The 26,184-nt window shown below is 40.0% G+C and overlaps 1 protein-coding gene across 1 annotated transcript; it reads left to right on the top strand.

Annotated features, from left to right (window-relative positions):
* UCK2 (uridine-cytidine kinase 2) lies at positions 1–24,636 on the top strand (the record flags this gene model as incomplete). The annotated part of the gene is made up of 7 exons (XM_083357706.1): positions 1–102; positions 5,747–5,906; positions 6,540–6,636; positions 16,539–16,681; positions 21,758–21,855; positions 22,142–22,190; positions 24,530–24,636. 7 exons carry the CDS (start codon positions 1–3, stop codon positions 24,634–24,636), a joined length of 756 nt encoding a protein of 251 aa, XP_083213832.1.
* Between the last annotated feature and the right edge of the window lie 1,548 nt (positions 24,637–26,184).

Below are 26,184 nucleotides of genomic sequence, written 5' to 3'. Positions count from 1 at the left end.
ATGGCGGGGGACAGCGAGCAGCAACCCCAGCGCTGTCGCGAGTTCGTCGGTGGAAAAAAGCCTTTCCTCATTGGAGTTAGCGGGGGAACAGGTAGCGGCAAGGTGAGCAGTTCCACTGCAAGGTGGATAATAAAAATGCAGCAATATTCCAGAAGTGGGCAGCGCGCCTCTTAAGACCCGCTAAAGTTCCTCTCCCAGATGTTGACATTACTGACATTAAGCACTAGGCTTGGGATTAAATATAGCTGCTCCCGTGGGTGAATAGTATTTTTTTTACACTGTGTGTGCGTGCGTGCGTGCAGTGCTTCTACCACGTGCGCAAAATAATTTAGTTCTCAAATTAATCCCGTGCACGTGGGGAACAAGACGCGAGTAGACCAAGTACATCGCGATTTTGCGCTTCGCAATCGCTCGAGAGATTCCCGAGAATATTCGGTGCAGGAAGGGGCGCAAAGAAGATCCAACTGCCCTTGAGATCCTGCAAGGCGACTCCATCCCAAAACGTGCCTTCGAGTTTTCACCGACACTTGGTTCTCTTACAATTTCCCTTTTTTTAAAAAAATATGTTTTATTATTTTATTTTTTTTACATAATCACCTTAATATTTGGTAAACATCGTGTTGTCTGGGTTTCTATTTAAAAAACAATAACAATTAGTTTCTATAATTCTATAGTCCACAGAATAGCTTTGCTTGTTCTCTTCTTCCAAAAATGTTCTCTTTTGCCAATCCTGAATTAATACAATTGTTATAATTTAAGTAAATAACAATTAAATATAGACATTTTTCTAATATTCCTGCCAATAATAACCACATTGATATAAAGCTTTTCTAACTGATCATCTTGATTTCCCTATCATAGATCCTGTTTAAAATTCTTATTTAAGTTTGTTTTTCCCACAATATTAGAAACATTCTTGCTGGTTAAAGTTTTCATACTAGTATTTAAGTCTTTTTCCTCATACAGGCCATCCCAACACTTTTCTCATATCTTAAAAAAATTAAAAAAGAAAGGAAAAGAAATAAGATAGTATACTTACTACTTAAAATACACATATATCCCTCATAGACTAAAGTACATTTATATCCAGAATTTTTCTCTTCTTTTTAACCATGTTCAAGCATGTTTAATCTTTAAGAGTTCCATTTAATAAATCCAATTATCTAATCCTTTAGATCTAATCAAAACATTTTTATCCATTCACAGTTTTCTCAAGATCAATTTCACTTGAGTATCTAAAACATTTCCTTCATATGGACCATCCCAACATTTTTATATTTCTCCTGTCCAAAAACCAAAACACAAAGGAAAAAAGAAGAAATACTATATTACTTGAGGGGCTCATCCCTCTTAAACTAAAATTCATTTATATCCAAAATCTTTCTTTAACCATATTCAAACAGATGTTTAATTTTCAAATATTCCCTCTGATAGATCCCATTATCTAATTTCTTGATTCTCACTTTAGCCTTTTTTCCCCAGACATCTTTCCTGATCAATATGTTTCTCTCTTCCCATAGTCTTATATATGTTGTTGTAGGTGCAAAGGGCAAATCAGGTGAGATGTTTTTATAGGAAGTTTTCGCCCCTTCTTATTCATTGAAATTCTTTTCCTTTCTTTCTCTCTTAATTTCTCTTATCATTTTTGTCTCTTAAATTCTGTAACCCATTTTGTCAAATCCTTTTTCTTGTCCTTAGACTTATTTTGTGATCTCAGAGTATAAATTATCTTTTCCATGTCCATTATTTCCTGTAAGTTTTTTTCCACCTGAGTTGAGTCATACTTCCTTTCATTGTTAGGTTCCATCTTTAAATCTCTCTCCTCTGGTTCATCAGTTGTCTGTTTTATCTGCTCACTGTTTATTTTTATTTTCTGAGAGGATTTTTGTTGTAAAGTTAAATTGAAGATGTATTCATTTATATTTTCAAAGTTATTTTTAATTTCCTCATGGTTTGGGATCATACTTTCCTCCTGGAAAGTATTTGTTTTTTCTTAGTTTATTCTTTCTGCAGATCTGTTTTTCCATGATAGCCAAAAATCAGGGTTTTCCTTTGTCTGTAGACAGCTTTAAAGTCACAGTTGAATAAGTATTTGTAATCCAGAAAGGTCAATTTTTTCTTCTAAAGTTTATAATTCTCGCTTTGTAGGTAGCCCAAGATGTTTTTTTCTTTTTTTTTGTCACAGCTGTTCTCTGTTTTTAAGACATTGAAGGTCACCACCAACCAGTTATCTTTTCCTGGGCTTTGCCAATTCCTATATTAAAGTAATTACAATATTTTCATCCACCACTAGATGTCAGCACTAGTTTGGTTTTCAGTTTTCAAAATAAACAGTTATTTTCTTCTATTTTCACGATTTAAAAAAGAAATCTTAAACATTCCACCAATCTCAAACTTATCCAGATTTAGGTCTTATATTCATTTCATTTCAGTATATTTCTGTCCCCACTTAAAGGTTTAATTTGCCGCTTCTGTCTGCAGGAGGGTGGGACAAAGATCTCCCTCCTTCTCACTTTTTTAAAATTTTATTTTATTCAAATACAAATAATACAAACATAATACATATAAATCTAAATAAAAAACAGTATAAAAATACAAATACTACAGTGCACCCATACCCCTGGAGAACATTTTTATTACCTATATTTCTTCTCATATAACAACTAACAATATACAATATATTTTAATTGTGCCCTTATCCCCTCCAAAACAGCATATATTCTTCAGCAGGTTTATTCCCTTTGCTTTCCACCAAGACTGTTTTTATAAAATCACCCCATATTTCATTATAATTATTTACTTTAATCATCCCTTTTTAAATTTAATTTCTGTTGTTAATTTATCATTTATTTATATTCTTCAGCAGGTTTATTCCCTTTGCTTTCCACCAAGACTGTTTTTATAAAATCACCCCATATTTCATTATAATTATTTACTTTAATCATCCCTTTTTAAATTTAATTTCTGTTGTTAATTTATCATTTATTGCCATATTCCATATTTCATTATACCACTCATTTCTTTGAATAACCCAATTCCGTCTCCAATATTTAACCATCACTAATATAGCTGCCATTATCAGATTTACAATCAAATTCATTTTTTGCTTCGTTTATATCTTGTTTTTCTACCAGTAACAGTAATGCAGCCCTTGGTGACATATCTAAATTTACCTTCAAAAGTTCTCTAATTTCCCTAAACACCATATCCCATATCTTTTGTGCACTATCACAATCCTACCACGTATGTTTATATGTTCCAATCTCTTTCTCGCAGCTCCAGCAAATATTTGTATATTTAACATCAATTTGATTTAATTTACGTGGTGTTAGGTACCACCTCCATATCACTTTATATCCATTTTCTTATATACTCTTCTGTTCCAAATATTTTTCCAATCTTTATCATCTATTTCTCCTAAATCTGTTTCCCAGATTAATTTTAAACCTTTTGCTTGATCTTCTAGGTCAGTTAATATTCTGTATATTTTCCCAGTTCTTCCTTTACCTATATATTCTTCATTTTCCTCACTTTCTTTTGTAATCATTTCAAATTTTGTTTTGTCTATCTTTCACCTCGAATTTTTCTTCCATTTTTCTCCATTTCTCTAACTGTATTCAACTGTATTCAACCAGTTAAATTTAGTATCTGATAAAACATTGTTTAATTGTATTATATTTTTTATCTTGTTCTTTCAGTCTTCCCATTTATATATATGATTTTTTTAAAAATTTTTTTAAATAAAGAGCCTTGGTGGAGCAGTGGGCTAATGGCTCCTTAGGTAACACCAGCTGCCTGCAATTAGTGCAGGTTCGAGTCCCACCAGGCTCAAGGTTGACTCAGCCTTCCATCCTTCCGAGGTAGGTAAAATGAAGACCCAGATTGTTGGGGGCAATAAGCTGACTTTGTAATAATGCCACTGGGGGGGGGCAAAAGCCCTAATAAGCAGGCATATACATAGAATGAAGGCTATTGCTAAGCACTTTGATTTATGCTTAGATTGTAAGCCGCCCTGAGTCTTCGGAGAAGGGCAGGATATAAATGGGATTAAAAAAAATTTACTAATCCAATCTTAGAATCCAATCTTAGAGAAATTCTCCATTTCTACCACTGGTGTTAAAGGAGAAATTCCTGGCATTAACTGATATCTCCATTTATTCCATAATTCTATCAAATTTTTTAAAAAGGGATTTTGAATTCTCTTAACAATTTTTTAAATATCCTTTTTAAACCAATATGTTTCTATAGGATTGCCTATTTCCCTTAATTCCTTCAATTTTATATCGCTCCATAATAAATCTGTATTTACTGCTATAATATCTGAGACCACGCCTTCTCACTTTTGAGGCTTTTTGCTTCTTGGGTTTCCCCCCCCCCCCTAGGAAATCAATTATCAAGTAGAAGAGAGAAAATCACTGTTCTTACTCAGTTCCAAGCACGTTGTTTACAATCAGCTTAAAATAGTACTTTGGGGATTTGGCTGCTTGTAGCTTGGGCTAGACTCTGAAATTAAGCTAGCCTTTTTCCTGTTGGTTTCTGGAGGGCTTTTCCCAGACCAATCGGATCAACCACCATCTCTCTGCACTTGGTGGGACTTCCCTCCTTCTTTATTGCCTCTATGTGGTTACCAGGCCTATTTAGGCCCTAATGGGCCCTAACAGACAGAAATTGGCCGTAGGATGCAAATCCCCGTGATCCCTCGGCTGCTGCACTACCGCACAAAACTAGAAGCCTCTCTTACAATTTCTGTAATTGTTAACTAATACTGATATCTCAAATGCTTTGAATCAAGTCAAGACTTGATTTTTCTTTTCTTTTCCCACGGAGGATTTTGTATTCATTTTGAAAAATGTAAATGGACTTCGGATTTGGATGATACAAACCAGGGAGCAGACTCTTTAAGAATTTGTGGGGTTTCTCCCATTCTTTCTCATGGACTAGTTTTCTCCCACAACTTCAAGTAATGAGCTTCTAAGTCTACGGCTGAAAAGATTCTAGTTTTGAGAAGTTATTAGTCATTATTAGTTACTGGGAAAGAAGGCAGAATATACTCCAGTCACAACTAGGACTACCAAATATTGATTGCAAAAATAAGGAGAACTACTAGATTTTTCCAGATTTTTGAAGCTCATTGCTGGTAGCCTTAGTCATCAGGAAAAGGCATTATGAAAAGGGGTGTTTCAGAATTTATTCTGAATGCAGTCTCTTGGATATTTATATGAGAATTTCACACACTGAGATATTCCAAACAAATGATGGTTCTGATGTGAAAACATTACTATTTAACTTGAAGGACACAATATCACAATTAGAGAAAAATAAAAAGTTTATAATCAGTAAATATAATAAAAGATATGAGTTCTGAATTCTCATTCAAAGTTTTGCACAAAGAATTGGAAATTTGTTAATAAGTTCATCATTGTCTTTGTTAAGCTTTGTACAGAACTATCTCCTCATGCGTCTGTAACATTTGGAGTTATGGGTTTTTCATCTACAAGTGGTATTGTATTATCTTTTGCTTAGACATCTTGCTGAATTGAGAACTACAGGCTCGCTGAATTTGTGTGCTCCTCTGGTTCACCATTTTTATTTTGTGACTTTACAATTTTCCACAGGAGCTTCTTGAAGCCAACAGACAAACTGATTCTGGAGAGTTAGAGAGTTGCCAACTGTGGTACAGATTTTCTTTCTTCATGTAACCATGCCAAAGTCTTTGCTCATCCTCTCTTCCTTATATTTTTTACAGTCCTCTGTTTGTGCCAAAATTATTCAACTGCTGGGACAGAATGAAGTAAACCTCCATCAGAAACAAGTTGTGATTCTAAGCCAGGACAGTTTTTATCGTGTACTCACCACAGAGCAGAAAGCAAAAGCCCTCAAAGGCCATTTCAACTTTAACCATCCAGGTGACTTGTCACTGATTGATAAGGGAATGGATAAACATAGACACATCTTGTCTTTTAATTTTCTCAAGACAGACTTGGAAAATTGAAATGTTACAATTCTATAATCTGCTTTCTAAAAATACAACTCTGTTGAGAAGTGGCCCAACCATGAAAAGCAGCTACCTGGGCTAGAAGACTATGGATGGCTTTAAAGACTATCATATATTAAAATTAAATAGAAAGAAAAATACACAAAATTATGAATAATCAGATAAAAACTCACAGGACAAAACAGGCACATTTCCAGCCTTCAATTGTTCCAAAGCAGTAAATGGAGACATGGGAGGTTTGGGGCTGTGTGTACTGTTATAAAGTTGTAAGCATTTCCATTTAATACCATTTTCAATGACTCATTCCCCTGAGGAAAGGCATTAGTATTTCCTTTCCCTCTGCAAGAAAGTGGGATAAGTAGTAGGCACCGTTTTCATGGCAGCTAAAGATCTGCGAAGACTACATAAATTTAAGGAGGCTCAGTATAAAATAGATAATTTACCTGGATGCTAGCTCTCCATCAGAAGGTCAGTCACACATTGAAAGCCCAACAGCTTATATGTTAATTACATCTTTACATATTATCTGTGATTCTCTTTACAGATGCCTTTGACAATGAACTAATTGTCCAAACACTTAAAAAGATCATGGATGGGAAGGCAGTTCAAATACCTGTTTATGACTTCATTTCTCATTCTCGGTAAGTTTGCTTTTTGCACATCCCATTTCACAGCTCAGTACTTGCGATATAAAACATTGTTCTTAAGATGCTCTGCCCACTAGCAACAGAGAATGCCACTGAGCACTTAGTGGAGATTTTGCATCTTGTTTAAGCCCGCCCTTCCTTCTGGCTTTTGGCTCAGCTGGTGATAATCCAGCTGTTCCTCTGTGCTATTTAGCATGAATAAAAGATCATTTGGGAATTGGTTTCAGTAGCCTCATGAGCTTAAGTGTTTATCTCACCATAGGAAAGCTTTCAAGATTTCTGAATCGCCTGTGTGGCTTGATAATGTTGAACAAAATGAACTGGAACAGGCTGTGCTAGTATTTTATGTAGTGAAATAAATGCAGAAGAAATTTTGAACTTAGCAATATTTGGCTTTAGATAGGTTGCCTTTTTCTAAAAAAAATAGGATTATATCTTGATTGTGGGGATTCATTCAATTTTTAAGGTTGATATGCTAGTTGTATCCTTTCTTAGCTAAAAGATATTTGTTCACAGTCACATATATAATGCCATGTTGACATTAGGTTACAGTATATTTGAAACTCTTCAGGTTCACTTATGAAAATTATCACTGGCATATTTTCTTCCACTAATTAGTAGTATTGTGGCCACAAAGAAGTTGATCACTGCTGTTTTCTGTGTTAAGAGTCACAGCTCCTCCTAAGTAAACTTTTTTGAAGATTATAGTCCTGGATAATACTTTATATTGGCCGTCTTGGCTATCTCTTGAAAAGTAAGATATATACTATACATACAATGCTATTTCTAATTGTTGCCATTTTTTTCTTCATCACTTCTTTGCCAGAAACCATGGGACTATAATTTGGTCTTAAAGGGAAAAAGGTACTTTGAAACACATGATTGTACTCATGTTGGCAATTTCTTAAAGCAGATGCATTTTCCATGGGATTCTCTGTACCTGCCATGCAATCCTGCAAAAAGATGCATTCAGTTTAAGAATTGCCAGCATGAGCACAGTCGCATGCTCCCTTCAAATCCAAAGTGTTGTCTATGGAGATTCTTAGTCATCCAGATCACGGTTGCCAAAAGGGGCTTTTTCCAAAAGGCATTTGGATTTTCTTGTTTTTTTTTCCTTTGAAAATGTTTCACTTCTTATCCAAGAAGCTTCTTCAGAACTGCAGTCAGTAGAGAAGCCAGCAGTTAAATTGCAAGTCACAATCATGTGATGTCTCATTTAACCAAAACGGGTGACTTGCTTGATGCTGTGGAACTGACAGATCTGATCTGGTCATAAGAGGTCTCACAATCCTGACCATTTTGGCTCTGTTCCTGCAGGCCACCAAAGGAGTTCCTTCTATGCATGGAGGGGAGTTGAACTCTGAATTCTTTCAGCCAACCCGTAGACCAGAGGTAGGCAACCTTGGCTCTTTTATGACCTGTGGACTTCAACTCCCAGAATTCCTGAGCCAGCACAGCTGGCTCAGGAAATCTGGGAACTGAAGTCCACGAGTCATAAAAGAGCCAAGGTTGCCTACCCCTGCCCTAGACACAAGCGGAGCTGAGTAGAGGGTATAGAAGTCAGCACAGTAAGGTATACAGCATGTACAGGTTGTCCTCAACTTACAATAGTTCATTTAGTGACCGTTCAAAGTTACAACAGCACTGAAAAATGTAACTTGTTATGACCATTTTTCACACAACCCTTAAGGCATCCCCCTGACCATGTGATCAAACTTCAGATGCTTGGCAAATGGTATGGCATATGTATGACCATTTCTGGGTCCCAGGGTCATGTGATCACATTTTTCAACCTTTTGACAAGCAAAACCAATGGGGAAGCCAGATTCTCCTAACAGCCGTGTTACTAGCTTAACCACTGCAGTGACTCACTTAACAACTGTGGCAGGAAAAGTCATAAAATGGGGCAAAACTCACTTAACAAATGACTACCTGTAGTGCCTCAGGCAGTTGGGGGAGACTTTGGGAGGTCCAGTACAAGCCATGTCAGTATCTCTCCATTCAAAGGCTGAAAATCCTGCTTGGATTCCAGCAGGGAGAATTTTCAGCTCCTGAGTGGATCCTCTCAAGGCTCCCACATGCCGTGAGGCACCCCACGTTCCTTACCTCAGGGTCGGACTCTGTTCACCTAACAACTTGTGAAGTTGCTTAACTATCTCAAATGAGATTGTTAGGATTGCAGACATTGAGCAAAGTAGGCAGTCTAGGCTTTACTCAACAATAGAGATTCCAATCCCAATTGTGGTTGAATGTCAAGGATCACCTATACCTATATTATTAAGAAAAGTACTTCTAAACCTTTTTGGTGATTCCAAATTTTGATTTAAGTGTGAATTATTAAAGTTTCTTACCATTTATTACTGCCTTCCTTCTGTTTTGTAAGTAGAGACCTGTCATTTGCCTCTCTAGAACATTATCAAGTGCCATATAAATTGGCTATGACTAAAAATTTTAATAGGAAATGTATAATATTATTTTACAATCAAGTCAGATCACAATTTTACTATGGACATAGACCAGCATATTGTTTGACATTAATAAGTTGGACAGCCAATAAATGTAAATAAAAAAACCCTAAGTACTTTGATACTATAATCTTAGAGCTATTTATTTTACTTATAAGCCACTACATCAGTACAAATGCATGGCAGTTTACAAAATAATCAAATAACTGTTAAAACATCAGCAAGCATAAATGTTAAAATAACCAAATTAACAATATTAGCTTGATTATAGAAATATTAAAACATCAAATTTTAAAATAAAAAAATAATAAAATACATAATTTTTTAATAAAACCAAAGGAAATAATAATAAAGATGGCAATAACAAAATATTCCATAAAATGGTCGTTAGAAAACTTTAATTTTCAGTAGTTGTTGGAACAAGGATGGAATGAGCAAGCCTTCATTCCAAGGAAGAGGGTATTGGGGAAGGCTAGAGCAGCAACTCAGGAAAGACACTTCTTAGCTTGCATTCCCCTTACTCCATGAAAGTGGGGTATGATCAGAAGCTTCTCTCAGAAAGAATGCAGTGGCTAGACAAATTCAGGAAGAAGGAAGTCTTGTAAGGTATCTTGGTGCCAAGGCATATACGGGTTATAAATAAAAAGCAGCACTCTGAATTATATCTGGAAATCTTTTGTGAACAAATGTTACAAAACACAGTTGTAATGTTCTTTTGGTGGATAATACCTACTGGTAAAGAGGATGCTGCATTGTACACCACTTTCAGTTAACCTCCATCTACTATGATACTGCACCCTGACCAATGGATGTCTTCTGGGGTCTTTATGTTAAAGGACAGAACACCACACACATTAAAAACTACAGTATAAGGATGATCTTTATTGCCCAGTCAGTACCCCTGACCAATAGAGAGAAAAATGACTAAGATAGTGTCTCCAACTCTCAACCCCTACAAGCAATCGAGTAGATTGATTGATTTGAACTTACTGTATATAACCACTCATCTCACAAGAAGTGACTCTGAGGAACATACAACAATCAGTATTATGCTTAATGTTATTAAAAAGTGCTGAGAGGTTTAGTAGGACCACAAGATGTATAGTACCTCAGTCTAGGTTCTGACAGAGGTCAACCACCACTGCAATCAATGCCATTTCTCTTCCAGACCCAGGCCTGGATGCTGACTGGAAGACATCCTGATAATCCATTTCTTCTAGCGCATTCTATATTTGAAATCCTTGCTCAACAATTTTCCAGGAATGGTTGGAGATTGGACAATAATGTTTAAATATGAACAGTTCTAGGAAGGGCCTCTTTAGGAGGGGTGCACTATCCAGATCCTTGAGGAGCCTAGGGTGATTCATCCAAATTGTACTGTTTGCCCTCAGAAGATTCAGATTGCAGTCATCTCATCTAGAACAGAAAATGTTTGACCACTGCAAAGGGCTAGATGTCATCCAGTTCACATCCAGATCATCCTGCAACCAGAGCAAAAGCAAGGCCCAGTGTGTAGCTGCCTTCACGTTGGCCTCACATTTCTGGGTATGCCTATGATTGCCAGGGAGCTCAGGAAATGCCAGGTCCTCATGGACATGGAGATTGAAGTACCCAACACCAGCCCCAAGACTAGGTCCAGCAACCTGGACAGGGATCCTATGGAGCATCAGCGTTGCCAGTTCAGTGGTAGGGTCTCTAATTTGTCTCTACAACCCAACTTAATGCACATGCATGCTGTACTACCGTAAGGGCAAAGCCCTTGTTTACAGCAAGTCCTGTTTATACAGTAGTGTCAGATTTCTTTCAGGGTGTCTTGTTATCCTTGCCAGGTTAGGTCTTTGTAACAGACAAGATTTGGCTTTAAATGGAGGTGGCATTTTCCCTTCTATACTGAAAAGAACGGGGAAGGGAAGGGATGGTGTTCTGGTACAGGCAATTGTATTGCGAATATAATTCCTTGTTAAGACACTTATTGGTCTGTTTAAGTGAATTTAGTCACATTTAACGGCCCTTTCCAGACACTGAACTCATAAAGCACCTGGTTCATCTGAAATACCTTTATTTTGCATGTAGAAGGTGGTTACAGCAGAGAAGGTGTGGTCAGGTGAATCTGGTCGGTGCTTTAAGGTCGAAAGACAGTAACAGGATTACTGTCTGCATGGCTTGTGTTCAGATGTTACAATGGAGGATGGAACACAAGGGAGCAAGGAGAAGGAGGAAGTCCAACCCAGAAGGGGTGGATCCTAGTACAGCATCATGAGCAGGATGCACAAAGGGGGAAGGTACTGGCAGACCCAATTAGCATATTATAATTTCCCAAGAACAGCCACGTGGTGGCAGCACAGATGGGTAATGAGACCTTTCCATGTTTGTGCCCCTTTTGTCCACATTTGATACAACTAAGCTTGCAGGGGGGAAAGTTCATGAAGTGGTAGCATTTACTAAAATAAGGTAGCAAAGGTAAGATTTAAAAACCCAAAATCTGATACAACTCGAAGACAAGTCTGGTTAACAAAGGCAAAGATTTATTGAAAAGAAAATTGAAAATAATAAAGAAAATAATAAAGAAAGCGTTTGCAAACGCAGCCTCTTAGACCCTTCCCAAGTTGGATTGGGTTCAAAGAGCACGCTGAGCAAGTTTCAAACCAGGCATTTATACTTTCTTTTCTCAATACATGCCCCCCCTAAGAAACTTAAGTTAGTCTTTGAAGTCATTTACATTTCTAAAAGATCTTCTTTGAACTTTTACATCCAAAAGGCTTATTGTAACAACTTCCTTACATCCCTTACTACATTATCTTGTTTTACTCACCACCTTGAGATGTTCCTATCCTTTTTAACATTTCAAAAGAACTTTGTTGATTGCCATGTGTGAATTCTCTGTCTAAGCAGGAAATAGATAGCCCCACATCTTAGTGTTACATTTGATACAATTCATTGGTGTTACATTTTATACAATTTATTGGTGTTACATTTTATACAATTTATAAAAGAATAACCTTTATTTATTTTCCTTTACAAATAACACACGCTTTCTTTGCCTGTGTAGTTATTTAGCATATTTCATCACCCTGACTATTTGATTTGGCTCTCAGAAGCATTAGCTGTGAGTGGTTAAAGTTGCAGCAATTGCCGTTGCCTAGGACACAAAATTGTTCCCCAAATGTCTATTTAAGTTAGTTTTTAATTTATTAAGACATACAGCAGTCAAACAAGCCCCAGATAAGAGTTAGGGAGAATGGGCAGGCTCATCCCAAATGCAGATTAAACCTCAGAGAAAATAGCTGCGACAGCAAACAGGTAAGCCTTTGAGCACATCCAAAATAAAACAGCGCACTCTATTTGATTTCCTAATGGAATCTGTACCCAACTGATCCATTCCTGAGTCCTGGAAGATTTACACTACACAGTCTTTGAGCGGGGTGCTCTTTCCCCCCAAACTCACACTGAACTTCCTTGGGAAAATTAAAAAGAACAAAAAGCCTTGAAGGAATTGCTCCTTGAGGTTTTAACTTCAAGAATGTGAAGGGTGGGGGTGGGGGTTGCTTGTTCAGAAATTTAGCTAAATAACCTTCCTGAGTTTCTTTATTAGCAGAGGACGATGTTTTATATGGAATTTGTTTCACTATTTATGCCTGTAACCACAGTATATAAACAATGCTTTCCCCCCCCCATAAATATAGGAAAGTATGTATAGACAATGTTTCAAGTAATGCATTTTTCCCTATAAGGTAAAGGTAAAGGTTCCCCCGCACGCACATGCGTGCTAGTCGGTCCGACTCTAGGGGGCGGTGCTCATCTCCGTTTCAAAGCCGAAGAGCCAGCGCTTGTCCGAGGACGTCTCCGTGGTCATGTGGCCGGCATGACTAGATGCCAAAGGCACACGGAATGCTGTTACCTTCCCACCGTAGTGGTCCCTATTTTTCTACTTGCATTTTTACGTGCTTTCGAACTGCTAGGTTGGCAGAAGCTGGGACGAGTAACAGGTGCTCACTCTGCTACGCGGCACTCGGGATTCGACCCGCCAAACTGCCGACCTTCCGATCGACAAGTTCAGCGTCCTAACCCACTGAGCCACCGCGTCCCTTCATTTTTCCCTATGCCCCCACCCAAATGATGGCATCATTTTGACCAAGTTTTATGAGCTTTGTATTCAGACTTGGCCCTTTTCTGTGTTATTTTTTTTTCATTTTCTTTGAATGGATTTAGTTACATTTCACAGCTTTTCTTTAGTTCCCCTTGTGGTGAAGGGCATATTAAGAAAAAGGTTTGAGGGAGGGCATCAAATGTATAAACAAAAGGCACCATTTGGTCCCAGAGTTGGTCAAATATAACGGAGAAACATAGAGTTCGACATGACTATAAAAGTTTACAGGTTCTCCTTGATTTACCATCTTAGTCGAGCTTGGAATTTTAAACGTGAGTCACTGCAGTTGTTAAGAAGATGCCCATGTCACACAGCAACCACAATGCCAGTTCTTCTCATTGCGATCATTAAGCAATTGTGCAGTTCATTAAGCGGATGGAGTGAGAGTTGCCTGGCAAAGGTGGGCAGGCAGGCAGTGAAGAAGGGCTAGAGAAAAAAAATGCTTGGATATTCATGATCCCAACCTTTTTTCTAGCCCAGTGCTGCAGTTCCCCTCCCCTCTGTACAGAATGGCTGCATATGGCCAGATTGATTTCACCCAGCGTGGGGTGAAATCAGTCTGAGGAACTCTCGAAAACATTGGCTAAAGAAGTCTGTGTGCCATGTGGAATTTTGGCACAGGGTGCTTGCAGTTGGCGAGGTTTGCAGCCAGTCTGGCTACAAGCATCCCATACCGCTAGTGCCTTGTGGCAAAATCCTCTTGGCTTTTGCCATGGACTTTTTCAGTCAGCATCTTTGAGAAAGGCAGGGCTGCACGGTGGAGAGACTTTGCCCTGTGCAGAATGAAACCACTTTGGCTGGCATCCCTTCTGCTCTCAAAGGCTGGCTGAAAAAGGTCTGTCCCCCAAAGGGGTCCCAATTGGCCTTTTTCAGCCATCCCCCAGGAAGCACATCCAACGTAGAACTAAGGAGAAATTTCCTGATTGAGAACGATCAGTAGAATGGCTTGCCTCCAAATGTTGCGGGTGCTCCATCACTGGAGGTTTTTAAGAAGAGATTGGACAGCCGTTTGTCCAGAGTGGTAGAGGGTCTCCTGCTTGAAGTTGATCTAGAAAACCTCCGAGGTCTCTTCCAACTCTTGTTATTATGTTATCTGGAGGGTTGCTCTCAGCCAGCAGGGGTCTAAGACTTTTAGGTTACCACCATTGGCCTCTTAGCCTCCAGCCACTCGCCTCAGTCCATTCACAGCCAGCTTTCCTCCTCTGCTGACCCTCCCCTGGACATTCTCCCTGAGCAATGGGCCACTGCCCCTCTGCCCCTCGCCCTTCGGCCTGGCCCATTTGTCCAGACACCGTTCGTCCTGGGTGTTTCAACCCATGGGACAAGAAGCCATCAGCCAATTGGGTGGCACGAGGCAACAATGGCGCTGGGAAGGGAGAGTGAGGGGGCTGTGAGGGGATGCGATTGGTGACAGGTTATGGGAGAGAGCAAGATCTGCTGAGGGTTGGGCAGCAGGCCAACGTTGCTGCTTGTGTGACGGCAGGCAAATGCTGCTTGCTCACTGCTGCTGGAGCTACTGAGGGAGCGGCAGGGCACTGATGGTAAGCGCAGCTGCTGGGGGTGCCTGGGGAGGGTTGAACGATGCTGATGCGCAGTGGGAGGGGCAGCCAAACTGCCTGCTCAGCATGAGGCCAGAGTCCAGGTGAGGAGGCGATGGGGAGGGTGGTGAAAATGGGAAGCTGCCGTGGACAGTGAGCAGGCAGCAGTGGACAGGGGCTTCCCATTTTGACCTCTCCCACTACCATAGCCTCTGCGCCTGGACTTCAGTCTAAAACTGAACAGGCAGTTTGGCTGTCACCCCAACGTACCCTGGCACCGTTCCACCCCCCCCCCCAGGCACACCCAGCAGCCACGCGCAAGCAGGGTTTGCCTGCCATCTGCCCCCCCCAGATCTTGCTCTCTCCCGTAACCTATCACCAATTGCATCCCCCTCACAGCCCTCTCACTCTCCCTTCCCAGCGCCATCATTGCCACCTGCCACCCGATTGTCCTCCGGCTTCTTGACCTGTGGAGTGAAACTCCTGGGACAAACTGTGTCTGGGCGAATGGGCCAGGCTGAAGGGCCAGGGGTCCATTGCCCAGGGAGAATGGCCAAGGGAGGGACAGCAGAGGAGGAAAACTGGCTGTGAATGGGCTGAGGCAGGTGGCTGGAGGTGAAGTGGGCACAGCCAATGGTGGGAGACTCAAGGTCACATTCCAGCCAGCAGGTATTTAAATGGGAGTTAGCATACTATATTCCCAAATAGGCAGGAGCTAAGGACCCAATTCAGTAAGAGGAGCAGCAAAGCTTTGGTTGCTGTTTCCCCAGCAGGTGAGAAAATAAAAGGCAGGATTCCATCTTGGGCTTTACAACTGGGTGTCATGGGTCTAAATCACAAAGTAGGATGCTGTTTCCTCCTTTGCTCACTCACCCAGTGCTGCTTGGAAGCAAAATTACTCTTTCTGTTACAATACAGAGCATAGATTAATATGATTGGAAGAGACCTTCTAGCCCAGGAGTCTTCAAACTTGGCCCCTTTATGCCTTGTGGACTTCAGCTCCCAGAATTCCTCAGCCAGGCATGCTGGTTGAGGAATTCTGGGAGGTGAAGTCCACAAGTCATAAAAGGGCCAAGTTTGAAGACCCCTGTTCTAGCTGAACCCTCTTCTTAAGCAGGAGACCTTATACTATTCCAGATGTAGTCGTTGTCCAATCTCTTCTTGAAAACCTCTAGTGAAAACTTCCACAGTTTCTGGAGGCAAGCCATTCCACTGTTTGGCCTGTTCGTCTAGTCTAGTCGTTAAGGTACTAGGCTAGAAAGCTGGAGACCATGAGTTCCAGTTCTGTCTTAGCCATGAAAGCCAGGTGAGTCACACTCTCTTAGCCCATCTCGCCTCACAGGGTTGTTGTTGTGGGAAAAATAGGAGAAGGAAGGTAGGTTGGATATGTTTGCTGCCTTGAGTTATTTGTAAAAATAATAAAGGTGGGATAACAATAATAAATAAATAAATTTCCACTGTTGGGAAATTTCTCCTTAGTTCTAGGTTAATGATCTTCCACCAGTTACTTCTTATCCTGCCCTCAGGTGCTCTGGAAAATAGGTGAATCCCCTCTTCTCTGTGGCAGCCCCTCAAGTACTGAAAGACTGCTGTCATGTCACTCCTAGTGCTTCTCTTTTTTAGATTATCCCCTCATCTAGATCATTTATGAAAGTGTCGAAGAGTGCTGCTTGTTTTGTACAAGTAGAAGAGAATTGGTTGTTTTGTTTCTGAATTATATTTGAATCGTTTTGTGTATGTCTGTAGCAAAGAAGAAACAGTACGTGTGTATCCTGCTGATGTGGTACTATTTGAGGGCCTCCTAGTCTTCTATAATGAGGAAGTTCGGGATCTTTTCCAGATGAAACTATTTGTGGACATAGATCCAGACACTCGGCTCTCCCATAGGGGTAAGTTGTAGGATGACCCTCTCTTATAGCATTAGCCCAAGATCGAATGAGTATACATCTACTGGGCAATACTTCTCATTGGTTATGTGAGAACTGCAAGTGTATCCAGAGAAATCAACACAAATGACTATTCTTGAGACAACTTTTAATTCACAGGAACATTTGGCCAATGTGTTTTGTTTCAGATTCAGAATTCTGCGTTCCTGAATTTCTGTTGATCCGTTTCAAGTCTCGCACAGTTTTGCTGAAATAAAATCAAAAACAAAATACGTAGATGTTTCAGGTTGTTTTCCTAGGATAAGTAGTAATATTCAGAATAATACTTTAGGGTGGCAAAAAAAACTGGCTGAAGCTTAAGCAGCAGAGAAAGGCATAGAATGCACCATTGACTGCATCAGGTGGTAAACAAGGTCATGCAAAGAATGTTCATATATACTTAAGTTTAGCATAACAATCGGCACGGAGCCTTTTGCATGTTTAAGTCAAGCATAATTCAGTAGAGAAAAAGATGTTTTGCTGAGTTAAGGTATGCATGTGACTCTTGTCTGTAGATTGTGGAGTTTTCAGAGCATTTTGCAGACTACAATCTTATAGCATAGGTATCTTGAATAAACAGTATCAAGAACCAAGAGCATGCACAGACTGCTCACACCCAGGTTTAGCAGGTCAACCAGTATAGAGCTGCTCTGCATTTTAAAATGCCTTCTGAAGTTTGCATAAACAAAAAGACTCAAGGGAACATTGAATACAATGCAAAGATGACCTTGGGGTCTTTTAGTTTAACCCCCTGCCAAAGGCAGGAGACCTTATACCATCCTGGACAAATAGTTGTCCAATCTTTCCTGGAGCTTTGGGGAATGGTATAAATGCTACTTTAGAAAGGGGGTTGGACTAGAAGACCTCCAAGCTCCCTTCTAGCCCTATGATTCTGTGAATGCATTTGATTAAGAAAGTCAAAAATTCCAAGAACCAACCAATCAGAATTATTTTTTGCTTTTGGGATGTGTTGAGATTCAGAAACTCCAAAACAGCCAATCAGAACAACAACAAAAGCTGGCTTTTGAACTTTTGGGGAAAAGATTGTATTAGCTAAAATCATGTTGATTGAGTCATAATGAATTTTGGTGCATAGATGAACTCTTTTTTTAATTAGAAAATTTTATTAAATGTACATTTGAAAACAAAAGTGGACATGATTCAATTTCCCTGGCTACAACACTGCTATTAGTATTACCTTACGTTACAGAATGAAAAACAGTAACTTAAAATACATTCTGTGAAAAGGACAGAGTCATATAACATCTGTAAATTTTTTGGTAAACCATCTTTCAGTCGTCAACGTTGTATTTACATATCTTTCAGTTGGGTCCTGATATAGGTGCTAATAAGAAGTCCTTACGTTATCAACTAATCAATCGATAGTCATCTCAGCGATCCTCCTTATCCCTAACCAGTTGTACAATTTTTGACAAATTTCATAATACTCTGTTTCAGTTTTATTTTTAATCTCTAGAGTTAACCTGTCCGTTTCAGCGCAGGATAAAATTTTATCTATTATTTCTTCTTCCATTTTTGGGCATATGCCAATTTTGCTGCGGTTAAAATATGCAATAGTAAGTAGAAAGATGCTTTGCTGAGTTTATCATTAATAATCCCTAATAAGAAGGTTTCTGGTTTTAAATCAATTTTTTGTAATAATATTTCTTCCAACCAATTTTTTATCTGATGCCAAAAATTTTGTGCTTTTGAACATTCCCACCACATGTGATAGTAAATCCCTGGAAGCCTTCTGCATTTCCAGCACGTCGGTGAGATTTTTTTACCTAGTTTTGCTAGCCTTGTAGGGGGAAGGTGCCATCTATAAAACATTTTGTACAAATTTTCTTTATAGGAGGTGGCTAGCGTTAACCTCCTGTTTCTATCCCATAATGATTGCCAATTATCTAGGTCAATACTGTAACCAAAATTTTTGCTCCAGATTAACCTTGTTTCTTTTACCTGTTCTTCTAACAAATCTTGTTCTAATAAATATTGATATATCTTTTTTATCATTTGATCTTCTGTTCTTAGAAGGATTTTATCTAATTGTGTATGCTCTAATTTTATCCCTGGTTCTTTTTTGTCTTTTCTGTATCGTGACTGTATTTGTAAGTATGCCCACCATTCCAACTCTATACCGTCTTCTAATAGTCTTTTCCTTGTTTTCAGGTCTCCATTCTTGTCTAAGATATCTTTATATGTGATTACTCTTTCTAAATTTATGAATTTGGGGTGCATGAATATCTCTAATATGGATAGCCAATTGGGGATTTCTATATAATTAGATTTTTTTTTAATTTTTATCCATACATCTAATAGTGCCCATCTAATATGATGATTCTGGAAGTACTGATGAGCCTTATATTTCCCGTTCCACATTATGGCATGCCACCCTATTTGCATGTCATGGCCTTCTAATGCTAGTAGTCTTCTGTTCCTTAAGTGTATCCAATCCTTTATCCATACCGATATTGCTGCTTGATAATATTTTTCCCAATTCGGGAGGCTGAGCCCTCTGCGTAGATGAACTCTTGATGCTGATTGATCTTTTTGATTGTGGAGTTTTGAAGAGTGTTTGAGCATTTGAAGATCCTAACTGCATAGCTTTTTTGAATCTCAACGGAAATCTGCACACATGGACATAAACAAATAGACCCAACCAAATCAACAGACAGCATTTCTTGCATTTTCATCACTTTTGTGTAAATTTGGGCATAAAGGGCAAGCTTTTTTTGATCAACTTTATTAAGTTTCAATGAGGGATAAAATAGAAAATATCAGAAAAGGAAAAATGGGGGGGGATAGTAGTGCATATGCATGCTTTCAAACACAATGTTTAATTTTATTTCCAACATTTCATTTGCTTTTCTTCTTGGCAGTATACAGTACCCCATTCAAAAAAAGTTCAGCTTATAGTTAATGGGTGGTTTATTTTCTAAGAAAAGAATTATGCTCAGAATGGCCAATTTTGTGCTTCTGAGTTTTGTTACTAAGAATAATGGCTCAAGTGCAGAAAAGATATCTGTGTAAGCAAGACAGCTGATGTCAACAAAATGTGTCCTTTGTTTGCTGTGGCTACTGCCCTGATGGCTGAAATATAGTTGTTCAGCCAGCAATATGCTCAGACAGCAGTGTGATTAATCTGCTTTGAGCTATATCAAGCAGCTATGCCATCATTACAGAAATACAGAATAACAGAATTGGAAGGGACCTTGAGATCTTCTAGTCCAACCCCCTGCTCAAGCAGGAGACCCTATACCATTCCAGACAAGTGCCTGGCCTGTCTCTTCTTAAAAGCCTCTAGTGATGCAGCATCCCAACCTTTGAAGGCAAGCCATTCCACTGGTTAATTGTTCTGTCAGGAAATTTCTCCTTAGTTCTAGGTTGCTTCTTTCCTTGATGAGTTTCCATTGTTTCTTCTGGTGCTTTGGAAAATAGGTTGACCCCCCTCAAATATTGGAACACTGCTATCATGTCACCCATAATTCTTCTTTTCACTGGACTAGACAAAGCCAATTCCTGTTACTGTTATTCATATGTTTTACTCTCCAGCCCTCTAATCATCTTTGGTGCTCTTTTCTGCACTCTTTCCAGTGTCTACATCTTTTTTTATATATGGATGTAGTATTCTAAGTATGGTCTTACTAAGGCCTTAGAAAGTGGGATTAATACTTCACGTTATCTTGCTTCTGTCTCTTTGATAAGCTTTTTTGGCTACCGATGCTTACTGTTGGCTCATATTTAAGGGATTGTCCACTAGGACAAGATCTCTCTCAAAGTTACTGCTGTTGAACCAGGTTTCACCTAATATGTACCTGTACATTTGCTTTTTCTTGCCTAGGTATAAAATCTTACTTTTCTCTACATTGATTTTGTTAGATAGGGTCCAGTGTTCAGGTCTCTCGAGATCCATCTGGATCGTGAGCCTATCTTCAAATCTGCCAAGATCCTTTTGGATCCTGAGCTTGTCTTCTGGGGTGTTGGCTATTCCTGCCAGTTTAGTGTCACTTGCAAAATTGATGAGTTCCCCTTCTATTCCCTCATCTAAATCATTTATGGAGATGTTGAAGAATAGTGGGCCTAAAATGGAACCTTGGGGTACCCCGCTGCTTGTTCCTTCCATGTTGGTGTACTTCCATTGAGGACTACACATTGAGTATGATTTGTTAGCCGCCACCTCCAGCACCATGTGCTGGGAATCCATATTCAGAAAGTAACAGCTCTTTCTCCTCTAGACCTGTGTCTTCAATCTCAAATTGCTACTGGAGGAAAGTAAACTGACTGCTTGATGGATCATCAACACCAACACTTCTTCAGCTTGCGCAGGCTGAAGAGAGCTCTTTCCCAGCATTGGGTCCTTTTTTAGCCTCTCCCATCACGTTACCAGCTGGTGGTACCATTGTTTCATCAGAAAGAACAAAGTACTAAAATCAAGGTTCCTTACATCAGTTGTTCCTCCCCTCCCTTGACTTGCCAGACCTTGGCATGCCTTTCCTTTCACCAGGAAAGTTTTCTTGACCTGTGTGACCTCTTTCTATCTGACCTCATTCTCCTTGATATAGGGAATCTTAGTAGGGGTGGTATAGTTGGGAAAATTCTGAAATGCAAGTCGTTTAAAAAAAAGAAAGGAGTTTAATATGATTTTGCATGGGTATAGCAAACGGCGATGTAAATATATTAATTGGTAGAATTAAAAATAAACAAGCAGATCTTACTGAAAGAGCTTTGAGGGGGTGAGTGAAAGCGGTAACTGAAACACGAAAAGGGACTAGTTTAAAAAGTAAGAGAACAGAAGAATTTGCGGAATTCTTTTTATCTGGCCTGCAGTTGTTCTGTGAATTTCTGTGGCTGAACATGAACCTGAATCTTCTCTCTTCAATCCTAGTCTAAGACTAAAACCATTACATCATAGTAGCTCACTTGTCATATGAGGGCTTAAACGTAGTGTGTTTAGCCTGTACTGTGAATGTACTGTAGCTGTGTACTATTGTTTTTCTGTTGTCATTCACCTATTTCATGTTTCTTTACTGTCTGCAGTTCTCCGAGATATCAGTAAACGAGGCAGGGATTTAGAGCAGATCTTATCACAGTACATTACATTTGTCAAGCCAGCCTTTGAAGAATTCTGCTTACCTGTGAGTAAAAGGTTTTTCCCTTCCCTGGCATGGGAATTGGAGGTTTAGAGAAGAAGAACCCTGGTGGAACACTTGGTAGATAGATGTAGCAGTATTTCTGGAAGTCCTTTTATGGACTTCATCTGCTCTTGAAATGGCTGGCATGGACACCAGTAGAAAGGAAAGTGCAAAAATGGGGATTTCTAACTCCAGTTGCAGTTTAAGGGGAGAAACCCATCAACCCATCTTCTCCCAGAGAAATTTCCTCTCTATAGTTCCTCTAACATGATTTTCTCTTTTCTGGCAGACCAAGAAATATGCTGATGTAATTATCCCTAGAAGTATGGACAATGTTGGTGAGTATGGGATAAGGTGAAGAGAGAGTTAGATAATGGAAAATTGGAGGCATTCTGTAAGAAAAGCATTTGTCTCTGTCATTCTAAGTTAACAAACCTCTAGATATTAAAAAAAGAAAAGAACTGAGTAGACATGGCACTTTAATCTATTATATACATATGTACAGATTTTTTTAAAAAAAGTTAATACAGGTAGTCCTTGACTTCAATGACTGTTCAAAGTTATGATGATATTGAACAAATGACGGTTACAATTGGTTCTTGGAGTTCTGGCTGTCCTAGCACTTCTGGGGTCATTCAGTCTGGATGCTTGGCAACTCACTTACAACTGGTTGCAGCACCTTACAGTTGCATGATCACCACTTCCAGCCAGCTTTCCCAGATAGTCAGTGGGGAAACCAGCAGAGAAGATTGCAAGTTGCTGGAGTAAGTTTCCTCCACTCTGCAGTTTCCCCCAGTGTGTCTATGCTCACACCCTGATCAACCACTCGTGCACCCCACGCATCATCCTGTCAGCACTTCCAGTAAACCAGATAGAAATACAACTAGATGGGCTAATTTTATTTTATAGTAAGGCTACATTAACATAATCTCGCAAGTCTGAAGGTACAAATCTCCCATTGCCACTTTTATCTGCCTGATCCATTAGGACGGGTCTTTCTTAAGTTTCTTCCTCTGATTGTTAAGCCATTGGGGGCTCTCCCCCCTTATCTGCTTGTTTCCTAGGCTGCATCTTTTCCCCTCATCCCTCAAGGTTATTCTCAGCTCCAGACCCTCACCACAACTCCCATGCATCCTTGTGCACCTTCTCCAATCCTTGCCACATCTTTCTTGCACAACCTCACTGCAGAATGGGACAACTCACTGTAGGACAGACATGTCAAACTCGTGACGTCACGCGACGTATCGGAGCTTTTCCCCCATTGCCGGCAATGGGGTGGGTGCGGTTTCGTTGCGACGCGTCTGGCCAACGGGCCAGCAGTTTGACTCCCCTGCTGTAGGACAATCCAACAAATACAAAATTTAAATTTCAATGGAACCATGACCAATAATAATAAAATCAAGTCAATCCAGAAATACAAGAGTTACAATAATTTTGTTGAAAACGTGGTCACCAATAATAAAAGTAACTGAATGAAATAATTAATACAGCATTGAATTGTCCTGTGGCAAGTAGTCCTGCAATGAGTTGGCCGTGGTAAGTTGTCCTGCAGCAAGCTGGCTGTGGGGAGTTGGCTACAGTGCGTTGGGCATAGTGAGTTGTCCTCTCTGACCCTTGCCTCATCTCCCATATCCCTCTTTGCATGGTTGTTCCAACAATCCTCCTGTCAGAAAATCTGGGTGCCCCTAAAAGTAGACTTTTTCCAAAAATAAAATTTCTAAGTTCATTGTTATTTTTCATATCTATAATTCAGGGTATATTTTAATAACTTAAACTTCTAAAAATACCTTGTGCCAATCAAGACTACTTTATCTCGCCACTGATAGGTTCCTCACGAGTTCAGGACCACTGTTTTATTCTGTAGATTTATAACAGACCTGGGCATTTTATGGCCCGCTGGCCCCCAGGCCACATCCAGCCCTGTCTCTGTCCAGCCTGCATGAAGTCAATCAGAAATTAGAAACCAAATGTAAATAAGTGTGTTGCACGGGTGGGGAAAGAAGCTGAGTTGGATCCAGCTCTGAGCAGTCGCTGTGTGCTCTTTGTCAGTTGGATGCTGTGGGAGGGTGAGGAGAGAAAGTGTTTTTCTATGCCTGTGCAGTGCTCACCTCTTGCCTGGAGCAGCCTGAGGTGGTGGCAATCATTGTATGAGGCTCAGCCACTCACCACCGCTCAGTCGAAGTGCAGCTTTGCAGTGGGTGGAATGCAGTTGGAAGCTATGGGTTCGGCCCTCCACAGCAGTCCCAGTTCCTCATGTGGCCCCTTGGGAAAATTTATTGCCCACCCCTAACCTACAATGAAGCAGGATGATAGTCTTAAGTCTATTAGATTTGTGCTCAACCAGTTCTCTCCCCCCCCCTGCCAGAGTCACGGCTTCACTCAGTGCCCAGCAATGTTTCTCTGTAGAACCTTAATTAGCATCCATGACTAACAGTGGAGGTGTCAGAGACAAGATTTGGAAAAATGGCTTTGATCGCAGATACTCAAAATCTTAGTAATAAAGCTCAGCTAAGGTACATTATTATTATTATTAATTTTATTTGTATACCGCCCTTCTCCCGAAGGACTCATATAGCAGTCTCTGCAGCAGTCCAGATTACTGTACACAGAGTTTAAAGATTTTGCTTCTGACTATCAATTTCAGCCTTCAAATCACCTCTTTTTTCCCTCTACCTAGTGGCCATCAATTTGATTGTGCAGCACATCCAAGACATCCTGAATGGCAGCCTCAACAAACACCAGCTCAATGGGTACCTGCATGATTATATTTCTCCCTGCCAGTAACAGCCCTCAGAATCCAGCAGCCGCCCACATTGATCTCACAGCAAGAGAAAGGCCTGCACTGCTATGCCCCATAGTTGCATTCTCTGAGTCCTTGCCCCTTCCCCTAATTGCAGTGCTTCATGGCTCATTAAAGTTCAAATTATGGTTGCCTGCAATGGTTTTGCTCCAGCCTTTTCATGGAGGAACGGCAATATCTTTCTATATGGTACTACAAATAGTTTCTGATATGTAGTATCAGCCAGTTTAGCTGCCATGATGGTGAGACATATCTTTTTCCCCCCCAATATTTTATTAATTTTTATAGTCACAAAATATTTTATCAGCAACATATTGTCTGGGTTCCAATGTTTAGTGTGTCCAAAGTAATTTTATAGTCTTCTCTATTTTCCCCCCAAAAGGCTTAAACCGCCGCTTATTCTGGGAGAAGGGGTAAAAAAAGAAAAATAAAACCCCTTAAGTTCTGGGAATTCTTTGCTTTTGGGTCACTTCCCCCCCCCCAAGAACAGGTTTTACAATCGTAGGGGAAGGAAAACAGTGTCACCCAGGTCAGACATGTCGCTCACGCTTGTTAGATGCTTTCCCCTCCGGCAGACAGCAGCTTTCTCCTCTTGGTCCTGGATCAAGGAAGCCCTCAGTGTAAATGAAAAAGATTAAATGTAAGGTAAAGGTAAAGGTAAAGGTTCCCCCGTACATGCATGCTAGTCGTTTCCAACTCTAGGGGCCGGTGCTCATCTCCGTTTCAAAGCCAAAGAGCCAGCACTTGTCCGAGGACGTCTCTGTGGTCATGTGGCCGGCATGACTAGACGCCAAAGGCGCACGGAACGCTGTTACCTTCCCACCATAGTGGTCCCTATTTTTCTACTTGCATTTTTACGTGCTTTTGAACTGCTAGGTTGGCAGAAGCTGGGACGAGTAACAGGCGCTCACTCTGTTACGCGGCACTCGGGATTCGACCCGCCAAACTGCCGACCTTCTGATCGACAGGCACAGCGTCCTAACCCACTGAGCCACCGCGTCCCTATTAAATGTAAAGAAATAATCAATTAGAATAAATGCAACCGGAATTTAAATCTGTTTATGTTACAATCCAGAGCACAATGAGTGTTCATTTCCTGATATAACAGAAATACAGAATTGGAAATGAAATTACATAAATTATGGCTTGGCAGGGCTGCTTTTCTATGTAAATACAGAGATAACAGAAGTGTAAATGATTCTTCCACTAGAAATGCCACTAAACATGATGGATTGTAGGTTCTAATCTGAAAGTCAGACTCCAGAGGTGCTATCTACTGACCCCATGCGTAAAGCTGCTCAGAGACCATTTACTTATTTTTCTCCTACAACGGAAGCGATTGGAAAGAAAATCCCAAATAACTTCTCTGCTGGAGGCTAGAACTTGTGCTGCAGAGGCATAGATGTGATAGGCGTGTGCGAAAGAAAATCAAGCTTTGGAAGAACTTTAAACACAATTCTACATATTGAACAAAATTATGGATTTTCATTCTGTACCCTAGTGCAATATATTTTTTTGAGGACACAGTGACT

Source organism: Vipera ursinii (genome assembly GCF_947247035.1).
Source record: "Vipera ursinii genome assembly, chromosome: 3".
Lineage (NCBI taxonomy): Eukaryota > Metazoa > Chordata > Lepidosauria > Squamata > Viperidae > Vipera > Vipera ursinii.
Note: the sequence above shows the minus strand (reverse complement) of the source record. Positions and strands in the feature narration are given on the sequence as shown.